At 40.6% G+C, this 14,374-nt stretch overlaps 1 protein-coding gene across 4 annotated transcripts in view; it reads right to left on the bottom strand.

The window, feature by feature from the left end:
* Positions 1 to 2,234: 2,234 nt before the first annotated feature.
* The window catches only part of FRMD5 (FERM domain containing 5), a 277,899-nt gene continuing 265,759 nt past the window's right edge, over positions 2,235 to 14,374 (bottom strand). The window contains exons 14-16 of one of the 4 annotated variants that reach the window (XM_031453170.2): positions 6,098 to 6,441; positions 5,163 to 5,215; positions 2,235 to 4,810 (exon numbers count right to left, since the gene is read on the bottom strand). In XM_031453170.2, the coding sequence (XP_031309030.2) occupies positions 4,804 to 4,810; positions 5,163 to 5,215; positions 6,098 to 6,441 (404 nt within the window). In that variant the 3' untranslated portion in view covers positions 2,235 to 4,803. Of the gene's footprint in view, positions 6,442 to 14,374 lie in introns of all 4 variants that reach the window. The other 3 variants (XM_031453171.2, XM_064485651.1, XM_031453169.2) reach the window with 3 other exon arrangements.

The raw sequence follows: 14,374 nt of genomic DNA, 5'->3' as shown, positions 1-14,374 counted from the left end.
TTTTTTCAGCAGCTATGGCACTTTGAATGTGTTTGTTGTTGGAAGGGAAGCTACTAAATCAGTGACTAATATTGCTCTGTGACATTACCTTTACCTGTCCAACTTCTTTCGTTGTTCTTCATTGCCAAACTACTACTGAAAGACTACTGTAAATAGCTTCAGCAATATATTTGATTTCTAAGAGGAAATATTATCTTCTCATAATTATGTATCACAGAAATAAAGTGACACATCATTTCCTTGAACTTTTTTTTCCTAAATAATTTCCTTTTTCGTAATTAAAGTCTAAGTTTTGAGGCTTAATTTATTAATATGTTGTAGATGTTTATAAGGAATAGGATTTCTATTTTCTTGGTAATAGATATGAATGCAGGCATTGATAAGCAAGAGGGAGATATTAATTTATGAAATGCTAAGTAAGGCTAAGTTAGGTTGAGGTATATTTAAACTATCCTGGAAATAGTAAGTGAAGGCTTTAAGCTCCCTTTTCCTTTTCTACACTACTTAATTTTACAGATTCTAGGGTGACTAGTTCTGTGAGAATTGTTCTTTTTTTTAAGATGTTGAAAACTACTCAAATTAATACCTTGGTTTAAGCTTTGAATACTTTTGTGGTAATTGCTTGGCTTCTGTAATGAATGTTAGCAAATTCTTGATGTTTCTCACTTTCGTGGTTTGCTTTGCCATCATAGCTTCATAAGCTGTGCTATTTGTATCCTATTCCACTTAATAGAGATCTGTCTTCTGGAGGCAATGCAGGAAGGAGAGAAGGAGGGTGAGTGGGGGACTTGTTTCTTGGTGGTAAGCTCTATAATGGAGCAATTGTTCAAAACTAGAAAGCACATAAAGGAAAATTGTCTCCCTTAGGACATCCTTAAACTGTATGCTATTGTGAAAGACCCTTCTCCCAGAGACTTGCTTGAAGCCGTGTGGCCTCTGTAATCATCCATGTATTATGATTGCTCTCTCCCTTCCGCATAAACCTTTTGTTAGTTGACGTTTATGATCTCTCATAATGGAGTTATTTTCTTTGAGATGCCTGTCCCTTTTTTTAATGTGATGTTAAGGAGGAAGGAGGTGATTCTCATTTTGGGTGGACAGAGACTTGGTCAGACTAAGACAGACCACAGATGATTAGGATTTGATAGAATCTGAGCTGCTAAAGTCCTGTTTTAGTTTTCTGGCCTTTGCGTTACCTGTGCACAGAGTGACTTTGCAAAGGCAGTTCTCCAGGAAAACCAGGAACTCCAGGGCCGCAGACAGAAAGATTTAAATACTTTCAGCCAGTGTACAGTACATGGGAAGAAGGGGAGGGCAAAGACATGCACCTTCTGTATCAAACTCGAGACGGAAAAATATTAGGCCTTCTGTCTTCAGATTCCAAAAACTTAGGCATCCTGTGTTGTAAGCTGTCCCTCTGACTTAATATAGTTTTGTTTCTCCTTTTTAACAGAGTTGATGACCAGTAATGAATTTTAGTTCTATGATAGCATCTACTCATAATTCTGGTTCATTTGGCTGCAAATATTTGAATTTTCAGATGAAAAGGTGGAATTTGTGAGGAAGATAACATTAGCACAGTTACATAGGGTGAGGAATAAAACATTTTAAAATATGTTTTCCTAAAATGGGAACTATGTGAGAGGAAATGTTTGGGAAGTGTCTTTTGTGTGTCTGACTCCACTCCATCAGCACGTTGTAGGAGTTTGTAGGGGAAGCCTGTTCATGAGCTAAAACCACCAGTGTGTTGGGGTGCACGGGGTTGGGTTGTGGTTGAGGAAGCCTAAGTAGCAGGGGTGGGGTCGGGGCCCTGAAAGGGTGTGTGTGTAGGTCAGTCTTCATTAGTTATCCAGAGAACGGCGGCGGCTGTAAATCTGTAGGATCACGGAAAACCTCTCACGTCCGGTGGTTCTCACGCTTTTTACTCTTCAGATCAGTTTAAGCAAAGACATTTATCATTAAACAACAACAACACTTCACTGGGAACAGAGCACTGGATATCATTTTAAAGGTAATAATAACCTCTTAGAATTTGGAGGTGAGTGGCATAAAGTGATTGGTGCTTTAGAAGATGATCTGGTGGCAGAATGGAGGGCTGGAGGGCATGTAGAATTGAAAGCAGGAAGATTAGATAATAAGCTAGGACAGTGGACCCTTGTTTCACGTTTTATCTTCAGGCAATTTAGAGGACTATTACCAGTCTGTGGCCACAGAGTGATGGTTACAGAATCAGATGAGACAGTTAAAGGAATGTATTTCGTAAGTTGTAAATATGAGGTTTCTTACTGCAGTGGTGGTATCATTCTGTTCCCTTCATGGGAAGGGTCTTCTGTTCTTTTACTCCAGCCTTCAGAATGCTGGTCTAGAAGCTGGAGCATCTAGGTTCTACTTTGGGCTCTAAGACGGTGTAATTATTTTCCTTGGGAAAATAATTTGTTGGTTTTCCTCATCAGAAAAATGAGGTTCAGTTCATCTCTAAAATTATTCCACACTTACAGCTTCTAAGTTCTTAATAGTATTTATTTTTGGGGGGAGAGACAAAGATAATAGATGACTATAAGCAAAGTGAGTATTTTAAATGATTCCAGTTGCAAACAGCAGTCAGCAGTGTAAATCCCACTGGCATTCTTTTATCTGTGTGTTGTTAACTTTGAGGAGAAAGTGAGACAGGGTGTAAGTTAAAAAAAAAAAAGTCCACTCTTCTATGATATTTAAATATTTATTTAAGTTTAAAAATAATTTTCATGGCACCAATGATTTTATGCTAACTACATACTGCATATGTAGAAAAAAGTACATTGCTTTGAAGGAAAATGTAACTTAGAATTTTTGGCACACAAAAGGTTAACAACTATATATTTCTTAATGAAACTAAGAAATTCACATTTGCAGGTAGTTTACCTTCTACTGCTTTAAGATGCAGTACACTATTCTTTAGTAAGAGTTTTATTTCCTCTGATAGATGAAGCTATGGGAACCATTGCTTTTTCTACAATGAGATCAAACTAATTTTGAGAGAAAATAGGAGACATAGTGGAACACAGTAAAACCAGGATAAAAACTTGAACAATTTTTAATGACGGGGAGATACCAAAAAAGACTAGTCACCAACAAAGGTTTGTTATTCAAGCACTATTTGAAAAGCAAATTGAAGGAAACTTCTCTATCTGTATTTTGTGGGATAAGCCCTGGGGAAAAATACCCCCCGAAAGTTTCAGTTCAGAGAGCAAAGTCCAGCTGTTGGAAGTGGTATGGACTAGTTTACTGTTAGAACTCTAGACACAAGTAACGTACCAGGAGATGGAACACTGCGTCTTTCTTTAATGTGAATATGAAAGGTCAGAGTCGAGGCTATCACTCACTGCGTAGAAACACCATGTTCTACAGACTGAGGTAGGAACACTACACTAAAAGGTAATCTGCTATGTTGCATAAGACAGTAAACACCCAGGTTAAAACCAGCCCCCTATCTCCTGACAGCCTTTTCATCTCTGAGTCTCCTTGTCACTCCAGTCCTGTGCTAATACAACCTTTCCTGTGTAGATGACAAGTGGCAGTGGCTCGTTGGTTCTAAGTGATCCCTAATCTTTACTAAGATCTCCTTCAGCTTTTGTCTTGTCACTTGCAAAATGTTTGTAATTCTTCCCAAATTGTTGCTGGTATGGAAATGATCAGACAGGCCCTCTCCTGTTCTTAGATCCTGGCTGCGTTTTAGCATTCCAGTCCTCGTTCCTGCGCATCTTGACATCAGACTTTTCTGCTGGTTGGTTGTTCGAGCACCCTTTAATTAAGCCACCCCAGTGCTTCTACTGGGAAGTGGTCCTGGGGCTTTACCACGTGTCAGGAATTGAAGCAGACCCGACCCTCTTTCTGCTTACACACTCATAAGGAGCAGTTTTATTGTCTAGATTGGGGTTGGCAAATTATGGCCTGTGGGCCAAATTCAGCTCACCGTCTGTTTTTATAAATAAAAGTTGTACTGGAACACAGCCTTGCTCCTTTGTTTATGTATTACCTATGGCTGTTTTTGTGCTAAGACGGCAGAGTTGAGTAGTTGCCACAGAGTAGGGCCCACAAAACCAAAATAAAAAAAAATTACTATCTGGCACTTTATAGAAGTTTGCCGACCCCTGGTCTAGATGAAAGGGTGTTTAAAATTATGCAGCAATCCTCCCACCTTAAAAAAAAAGAAAAACCCCATCTATTTCATGGCTGTTATTATCTATTCATAGACATGGTTCTGCCATTTCAGGGGACAAATAAGGGGACAGCAAATCTACAAGTGCCTCATTCTGTTCTGCATTTGGGGCTGCCCAGCGTCACAGGGTGTCAGCAGCTGCTCCACTGTTAATGTGGATCCGAGGAATATGTCCACTGACTGTCCTTAAATAAGTCCTCAGGCCCCAGATGACATAGAAATCTCTCCCTGAGATGAAAACAAGTCTTGCGTGTGAGTGGTTGTGAGAGCTGCAGAGCTCGGCTCGGACCCCACGCTTACCCTTCCCGTGCTGTGCTGCTTTCTGCCCATGACTGCCGCTCCCCCAGCAAGGATGGCAAGGGCGTTCCTTCAGCATTTACCTTCCTGGTGCAGGGGATGACCCTAGGGGGCAGGATTCCTACATCTAAGTGTTGGTCTGCCACGTTCACCTTCTTTCTTTGTAGGCATCTCTTAGAACTCCTATTTAAAGAGATTCTTCTCCTGGTCCCTTCCAAGGCTGTTTGTTGATTTTGAAATTCTATTTTCTGAAGCTTTTCATTCTCAGGATCAGTTTCTTTCTTGCAATCGTTTAAGTTCATCAGGCTCTATTTTCTTAATCCATAAAGTAAAAAGAGAATATGAATTGGTAAGAAAATAACATTTTGTTGCTAAAATATAAATTGAAATAGTCTTTTTTGGCAGGGAAGAGGGTGTACAAAATAAGTACTGCTCTCTGAATCTCAACAGTCTCTCAGGTACCTTAGCTGTGGTTTCTGTAAACTACGCTTAGTTCAGTGTTTCTGACAGCCCTCTCCTGGGCACCACTGAATTCACCTAATGCTTCTGGAGCACGGTAAAAGTCTTGAGGTTCTTCAGAAAAAAAAAAAAAATCACAGAAGTCTAAGTTCATTACACAAAACTCATGGTGATGCCACTAGGATCTAGTCTAAGGGGACGGACTTACCCCACCCCTGCTGCTGCTGCTGCTGCTGTAGCGGTGGTCCCTTCAGATGCCCACTGTGCTCAGATTTGAAAAAACAAAAAAAAACAAAAGGAAAAGAAAATCCAACTCAGACCATCATAAGAAGCAACTTTCCATTTAATCATTCTACATGGATGTTTACTTTTTAAAAAGCTCTGTCTGGCAAGAAAACCTAGACAGTCCCCATTGTCCAGACCCCTGGCCTGCCCCGCTGAGGCTGCAGTGATGTGTCCACTGGAACCCAGTGGGGAAGCTCCTGCAGAATTCAGAGGACAGCAGCTCTCTAGTCTTCAACTAGTGTCCCATCTACTAGGTGACACTACTGCCAGAATCAGTAATAGTAAAATAAATTATTTTTGATATTCTCAAAATAATACACATCTATGAAAAATCAAAATTCAAAACCAAAAATTATCCTGCAAATTGGGAGGATGAGAAACAGAGTTGCGAGCCTTTCTTGAAGGAACCTCTGAAGGAAATGAGTTTTCCCAGTTTGTTTAGACAGGGCATGAGCCTATCCCTTTTGTCTTCTGGGAAACGACCCTCCCAGGCTGTGGACTTTGAGTCATGAGAGGAGGACTTGGTACATGTGCCGATGGTTCCGCGATGGGTCCCAATTGCTGGGAATGGGTAGCCGGGCTCCTTGGTCCACCTGGCTAGTTATTGGGAGGAGTCATGCCTTCTCAGGTGTCAATAAGCAGGCTCACCACTGAGCGGATTTTGCAGGCAAACCATCGCCTGAGGGGACAAAAGTATTGATAGTGGAATTGTTCAAACTCGGGGGTCTGGCGGATATCTCGGAAAAAGGCAATGTCAAGGTCAGACTCAGTAAGAATGATCAGGAAGAGGAGCAAAACAAAGAGGAGTCCCATGGTCACAAGGAGCAAACGGAGGACACTTAAAACAAACTTATTCACCTGTTCCTCCTCTGGCCTGCCGTGCCCCTGACACAGGGCCCTCAGCTCTCCCCCAAGGGCCTCCACCTCTGCAGCAGTTGGGGTGCTGGCCTCAGACTCCTTCTCCTCCTCAATGCTGCAGGTGGCCCCGTTGATCTGCCGGGAGAGCAGCATCAGCTCCAGGCTGTGCTCGGCCACAGGGGTGGGTAGCACACTGTCCGCAGGGCTGTAGGCCTCGTCCGCAATCACGGCGACTCGCTCATTGCTGTCTGCCCGGCTGCTTCTCACGTGAGGCAGGAAGGTGTCCCCGTGGGAGGAGGAACGCACCGGGGTGGAGTGGGCACTGTCCCGTAGGGACTCCAGACCTGGAAAGGCAGGAGGAAAATGAGGAGGCTTTCTGTGTCTCAGCGTGCACTTTGCTGCTCACTGGAGTCAGCACCCTTTCTGTTTTATTTGGTCACTTAAGATCTTAAGAGCAAGCCCTTCTGTACCCCCACATGACCAGCAGCAGTGGCCACTGCACTCCCATTTTGATGTTTCAAGAATAGGACAAGAGAAGCAGCAGAAATTAGAGTGGCCGTGGTTGAGGTTTTTTTCTTTTTGCTTATGGTTTTGGCCAGATTTGTTAAAGATTCTGCCTTTCCTGCCTTTGGTGTTCTTGGGCCTGGTTTTAACCTTTTTTAAGAAAATTGAAGTATAGTTGAATTACAATGTTGTGTTAGTTTCAGGTGTACAGCATAGTGATTCAGTTATTTATATGTGTGTATATATATTTTATATGTTTTTAAAATTCTTTTCCATTATAGGTTATTATAGGATACTGAATATAGTTCTCTATGCTGTACATTAGGTCCTTGTTGTTTATTTTATATGGGTATATGCTAATCCCAAACTCCTAATTTATCCCTCCCCACCTTTCCCTTTTGGTAACCATAGTTTGTTTTCTATGTCTTTGAGTCTATTTCTGGTTTGTAAATAAGTTCATTTGTATCTTTTTTTTTTTTTTAGGATTCCACATGTAAGTAATGTCATATGAAATTTGCCTTTTCTCTGTCTGACTTACTTCACTTAATATGATAATCTCTAGGTCCATCCATGTTGCTGCAAATGGCATTATTTCATTCTTTTTCATGGCTGAGTAGTATTCCATCGTATAAATATACCACAACTTCCTTATCCAGTCATCTGTCAATGGACATTTAGGTTGCTTCCATGTCCATTGTATATAGTGCTGCTATGAACATTGGGATGTGTGTCTCTTTTCAAATTATATTTTCCTCCAGATATATCCCCAGAAGTGGGATTGCTGGATTGTATAGTAAGTCTATTTTTGGTTTTTTAAGGAACCTCCATACTGTACTCCATAGTGGCTGCAACAAATTACATTCCCACGAACAGTGTAGGAGGGTTTTGTCTTCTCCACACCCTCTCCAGCATTTATTATGTGTAGACTTTTTGATGATGCTCATTCTGACTGGTGTGAGGTGATACTGCATTGTGTTTTTGATTTGCATTTCTCTGGTAATTAGTGATGTTGAGCACGTTTACATGTGCCTGTTGGCCATCTGTGTGTCTTCTTTGGAGAAATTTGTTTAGGTCTTCTGCCTATTTTTTGATTGGGTTGTTTGATATTAAGCTGTATGAGCTGTTTGTATATTTTGGAAATTAATCTTGTATTAGTCTAATTGGTTGCAAATATTTTCTCCCATTCCATAGGTTGTCTTTTTGTTTTGTTTCCTTTGCTGTGCAAAGGCTTTTGGGCTTAATTAAATCTCATTTGTTTATTTTTGCTTTTATTTCTATTACTTTAGGAGATGGATCCAAAAAATACTGCTACGATTTATGTCAAAAAGTGTTCTGCTTATATTTTCTTTTAGGAGTTTTATCGTATCTGGTTTTACATTTGGGCCTTTAATCCATTCTGAGTTTATTTCTGTATATGGTGTTAGAGAATGCTGTAATTTCATTCTTTTACATGTACCTGTCCAGTTTTTCCAGCACCACTTATTGAAGAGACTGTCTTTTCTCCACCCTATGTTCTTGCTTCTTTTGTCATAGATTAATTAACTATAAGTGTGTGGGTTTATTTCTGGGCTTTCTATCCTGTTCCATTGATCTATGTGTCAGTTTCTGTGCCAGTACTATACTGTTTTGATTATTGTATGTAGCTTTGTAGTATAGCCTGAAGTCAGGAAGCATGATTCCTCAAGCTCTGTTCTTCTTTCTCAAGATTGTTCTGGCTATTTGGAGTCTTTTGTGTTTCCATGCAAATTAAAAAATTTTTTTGTTCCAGTTCTGTGAAAAATGCCATTGGTAATTGGATAGGCATTGCATCAAATCTGTATATTGTCTTGGGTAGTATGGCCATTTTAACAATATTGATTCTTCCAATCCAAGATGGTATATCTTTCCATCTGTTTGTGCTGTCTTCAGTTTCTTTCATCAGTGTCTTATAGTGTTTGGAGTAGAGTTCTTTTGCCTCCTTAGGTAGGTTTATTCCTAGGCATTTTATTCTTTTTGGTGTGATGTTAAATGGGATTGTTTCCTTAATTTCTGTTTCTGATATTTTGTTGTTAGCATATAGAAATGCAACACATTTCTGTATATTAGTTTTGTATCCTGGAACTTTATAGAATTCATTGACGAGTTCTAATAGTTTTCTGGTAGCATCTTTAGGGTTTTCTAAGTATAGTATCATGTCATCTGCTAACAGTGACAGTTTTACTGTAACTTTTCCAATTTGGATTCCTTTTGTTTGTTTTTCTTCTCTGATTGTTGTGGACTTCCAAAATTATGCTGAATAAAAGTGGCAAGACTGGGCATCCTTGTCTTGTTCCTGATCTTAGAGGAAATGCTTTCAGTTTTTCACCATTATGATGTTAGCTGTGAATTAGTCAATGGTCTTTATTATGTTGAGGTATGTTTCCTCTATGCCCACTTTATGGAGTGTTTTTATCATAAATGGGTGTTGGATTTTATCAAAAGCTTTTTCTGCATCTCTTGAGGTGATCATATGGTTTTTATTCTTCACTTTGTTAATGTGGTGTATCACATTGATTTGTGGATACTGAAAAATCCTTGCATCCCTGGGATAAATCCCACTTGATAATGATGAATGTTGGAGTCGGTTTGCTGGTATTTTGTTGAGGACTTTTGCATCTATGTTAATCAGTGATATTGGCCTGTAATTTTCTTTTTTTGTGTGATATCTTTGTCTGGTTTTGGTATCAGGGTGATGGTGGCCTCGTAGAGTAAGTTTGGAAGTGTTCCTTCCTCTGCAATTTTTGGGAATAGTTTCAGAAGGATAGGTGTTAACTCTTAAATGTTTGGTAGAATTCACCTGTAAAGCCATCTGGTCCCAGACTTTTATTTGTTGGGAGTTTTTAAGTTACTGATTCAAATTTTTTTTTTTTTTTACTGGTAATTGGTCTGTTCATATTTTCTATTTTTTCCTGGTTCAGTGTTAGGAGACTGTACCTTTAAAAGAATTGGTCTATTACTTCTAGGTTGTCCATTTCATTGGCATATAGTTGCTCATAGTAGCCGCTTATGATCCTTTGTGTTTCTGTGGTGTTGGTTGTAACTTCTTTTTCACTTCTGATTTTATTGAATTGGGTCCTCTCCCTTTTTTTCTTGGTGAGTCTGGCTAAAGGTTTATCAATTTTGTTTATCTTTTCAAAGAACCAGATTTTAGTTTCATTGATATTTTGTTTTGTTTTGTTTTTTAGTCTATTTCATTTATTTTTGCTCTGATCTTTATGGTTTCTTTCCTTTGACTAACTTTGGGTTTTGTTTGTTCTTTTCTCTAGTTGCTTTAGGTGTAAGGTTAGGTTGTTTGAGATCTTTCCTGTTTCCTGAGGTAAGCTTGTATTGCTATAAACTTCCCTTTTGTAGTGCCCCATAGGTTTTGGATCGTTGGATTGGTTTTTGTTTTGATTTGTCTCTAGGTATTTTTGATTTCTTCAATGATGAAAGAAAGAAATATTGGTTAGCCTCCATGTGTTTGTGGGATTGTTGTTGTTGCAGTTTTTTCCTTGTAGTTGGTTTCTATCTCAGCATTGTGGTTAGAAAGATGCTTGATATGATTTCAATTTTCATAAATTTACTGAGGCTTGCTTTGTGCCCCAATGTATGATCTATCCTGGAGAATGTTCCATGTGCACTTGAAAAGAATGTGTATTCTGCTGCTTTTAGATGTAATGTTCTATAAAAATATCAGTTAAGTCCATCTGGTCCAATGTGTCATCTAAGGCCTGTGTTTGTTTATTGATTTTCCTGTCTGGATGATTTGTCTGTTGATGTAAGTGGGAGTGTTAAAGTCCCTTACTATTATGTTACTGTCAGTTTCTCCCTTTATGTCTGTTAACATTTGCCTTATACATTGAGGTGCTTCTATGTTGGGTGCGTGTATGTTTACAGTTGTTATATCTTCTTCTTGGATTGATCCCTTGATCATTATGTAGTGTCCTTCTTTCTCTTATAATAGTCTTATAAAGTCTGTTTTGTCTGATATAAGTATTGCTACTTCACCTTTCTTTTGATTTCCATTTGCATGGAATACCTTTTTCCATCCCCTCATTTTCATTCTGTGTCTCTAGATCTGAATGAGTCTCTTGTAGGCAGCAAATACATGGGTCTTTTTTTATCCATTCAGCGAGTCTGTATCTTTTGGTTGGAGTATTTAGTCTATTTACATTTAAGGTAATTATTATTGTGTATGTTCTTATTGCTATTTTGTTAATTTTTTTGGATTTGTTTTCTTTTGTTCTCCAGTGATTTGGTGACTATAGTGTTACATTTGGGTTTCTTTTTTTGTGTGTATATATCTTATAGATTTTTGGCTTATGGTTACCATAAGGTTTTTGTAGAGCAGTCATATATATATGATTGTTTTAATTTGCTGATCTCTTATTTCAAATGCATTTTAAATGCCCTGCATTTGTACTCTCCTCCTCTCATGATTACTGTTTTTGATATCATATTTTACATCTAATTGTTCATATTTTACATCTAATCCCTTAACTGCTTATTGTGGATACAGATGATTTTACTACCTTTGTCTTTTAACTTCCTACTACTTTGTGTGTGGATGATTCCCTACCTTTACTGTATGTTTGCCTTTACCAGTGAGAGTGAGCTTTTCCATTTTGTAACTTTCTTGTTTATAGTTGTGGCCTTTTCTTTTCCTCTTAGAGAAGTTCCTTTAGCATTTATTATAAAGCTGGCTTGGTGGTGTGGAATTCTCTTAGCATTTGCTTGTCTGTAAAGCTTTTGATTTCTCCATCAAATTTGAATGAGAGCCTTGCTGGGTAGTGTATTCTTGGTTATAGGCTTTCCCCTTTCATCATTAAATATCTTGTGCCACTCCCTTCTGGCCTGTAGCTTCTGCTGAAAAATCAGCTGATAGTCTCACTGGAGTTCCTTTGTATGTTATTTGTTGCTTTTCCCCTTGTTGCTTTTAATATTCTCTGTTTATCTTTAGTCATTTTAATTACAGCTTGTCTAGGTGCATTCCTCTTAGGGTTAACCCTGTATGGGACTCTCTGCACTTCCTGGACTTGGGTGACTGTTTCCTTTCCCAGGTTAGGTAAGTTTTCAGCTGTTCTCTCTTCAAATATTTTCTCAGGCCCCATCTTTCTCTTCTCCTTCTGGGACCCCTGTAATGCAAATATCAGTGTTCTTGATGTTGTCTCAGAGGTCTTTTAAACTATCCTCATTTCTTTTCAACATTCTTTTTTCCTTTTTGTGTTCTGCAGTAGTGATTTCCACTACTGTCTTCCAGCTCACTGATCTGTTCTTCTGCCTCATTTGTCTACTCTTGATTCCTTCTAGGGTATTTTTCATTTCAGTTATTGGATTCTTTAAATATGGTTGTTCTTTATATTTTCTAACTCTTTGCTAAAAACTTCTAACTTCTTTCTCTGTGCATCTATTCTCCTCCTGAGTTCTTTGATCATCTTTACAATCATTACTGAATCATTACTAATCATTTTCTCTTTCTTGGGTAGATTGCCTATCTCCACATCACTTAGTTCTTCTTCTGGAATTTCATCTTCTTCCTTTGTCTGGAACATTCCTTTGCTGCCTCATTTTGTCTAAATTTCTATTTGTATTGTTACGTTTGTGGTAAGTTAGTCACGTTTCTCGACCTTGGGGAAGTGGCTCTCTGTAGGAAGTGTCAAATGAATCTCAAGCAGGGCACTCCCCTCTTGTCACCCAAGGGCCAGGGACCAGCAGGTGCCAGGACAGCATCTGGCCTGTGTTTGCAGACTCAGTCAGCAGGCTGCGGGATCATAGTTTTCTTGCTTCTGGTGGATGAGGCTGGTCTAGAGGGTTGGGCCAGCTTCTTGGCAGGAGGGGCTGGTATGCCCACTGATGGCTGGAGCTGGTCCTACCAGAGGGCCATGTCTAAAGGTGGCTGTGGGCTCAGGAAGTCTTTAGGCAGCCTGTCTACTGATGAGTGGGGATGTTCCCCCTCTCAGTTTGGCCCAACACGTCCCAACACTGGATCCTACAGGCTGTTGGGTGGGACCAGGTCTTGGTACCAAGCAAGATGTCAGCCTCCAGGAGAGTTCATGCAGATGAATATTCCCCGATATGTCCACCACTGTGTCCCTAGGGTGAGCCACAGCCACCCTTGCCTCTCCAGGAGACCCTTTAAGACCAGCAGGTAGGTCTGGCCCAGTAGCCCATGAAATTTTGTCTGTGGTCCTGGTGAGTCTGAGATTTTTGTGTGCATCCTTACAAGTGAAGTTTCTATTTCCTCCAGTTCTGTGGAGCTCCTGCAGTTAAACCCTGGTGGCCTTCAAAGCTAAATACTCTGGGGGCTTCTCATTCTGGTGATGGACCCTTGGGCTAGGGAGCCTGACGTGGGGCTCAGAACTCTCCTGTGGGAAATCTTCTATAATATAGATATTCACCAATTTGTCGGTCGTCCACTGGAGGGGTGTGGGGTTTGATTGTATCCCAGGTCCACCTCTCCTACCCATCTTGTGGCTGCTGCTTTATGGTTTTAGTTATGGAAGATCTTTGCTGGTAGGCTCCAGTCGTTTTCATTGATGGTGGTTGTGCAGTTAGTTGTGATTTTGATGTGTTCATGAGAGGAGGTGAGTGCTGGCTCCTTCTACTCTACCATCTTGGCCACCAGCCTTCTAGCCCAATTTGAAGAGAACTGCAGATTATCCCTGACCCAGAGTTGAGGTCATGGTTCATGGAGCTCATGTCTGCCTCTTGGGCCAAGGGCCTTGAGAGGCAAGAATGGGGAGGACTGTGTTTTGTCCAGCTGGGCCTCAGCAAATACTGATTCGGGAGCTGAATGTCCTCCTAACAACCCAGCACACAGCTCTTTGAGCTCATGAGCTCACCTGGGTTTCTGCAGTTACTGTCGGTAGCCACTTCACCCAGGCAGCCTCCCCGCCTAGCCTACTGAAGCCCGTCTCAGTATCCACGCGGTTAGGGATTCTCCAGAGGAACGAACTGAGAACTGGTTCTAAGTGAGTGGCTGGGGAGTGGGGGGCGGAGATGGCAGCCCCTGTATCCGCCTCTTCTTCCCTTCACCCTCATCATTAGTGTATCTGCCACAGCTCTCAGCTTCTGCTTTCAGAAGCTCCATGGTCCCAGCTGTGTTTCCTTTGTCCCTATGCTATAAAATCTTACATTTGTATAATGTTTTAAACTTTTAAAGCACTTTCATTTTATCTTTCAACAGCTCCATGAGTGGTGAGGGCAAGAGGTTACAGAACTTGCCTAAAGTCATGAGGTTGGTTAATGCAAAGGCAAGGGTAGAATCCGAGCCTCTTTCTGTTCCATGTTACTAACAATCATGCAGTTGGATTTTGGGGAGCAAAACAGTGGGCCAGAGTGAATTAATTCAACGGCCTGCATCTGCCTTAGATTTAGGTCCCAATTACCCGAGAAACTATTTTGAAATAAGGTGAAATTAAGAGCCTCTTCCTTGTTCCAGAGACCTTGATGTTCCGTTTTCCCCAGCATTCCTGCCTCACTCCCGTTTACACATGTAGCATGAGGAACACGTCCCTGGGAGTATGTAACAGGTTCCTGATAAAACAGAAAGCTTTTCAGGCTCTGATCACACATGTTGCTGGCTCAGTCCCTTTCCCAGCTACTCCTCTGGCTCCCCTTTCTCTGGAACCTCAGCTCCCTTGCACAGGGCACCTCATACCCTTTCCAAGGGCACCTCACAAGGACATCTCTGACTGCCAGATCTTCCAAAGTATGACCTGCTTAGCTGCCAGAAGCCACTTCAGTGCAATCTTAGCTTGGCCTACAAGTCAGCCC

Source organism: Camelus dromedarius, chromosome 5 (genome assembly GCF_036321535.1).
Source record: "Camelus dromedarius isolate mCamDro1 chromosome 5, mCamDro1.pat, whole genome shotgun sequence".
Classification (NCBI taxonomy): Eukaryota; Metazoa; Chordata; class Mammalia; order Artiodactyla; family Camelidae; genus Camelus; species Camelus dromedarius.
This window is presented reverse-complemented; position numbering and strand designations above follow the sequence as displayed.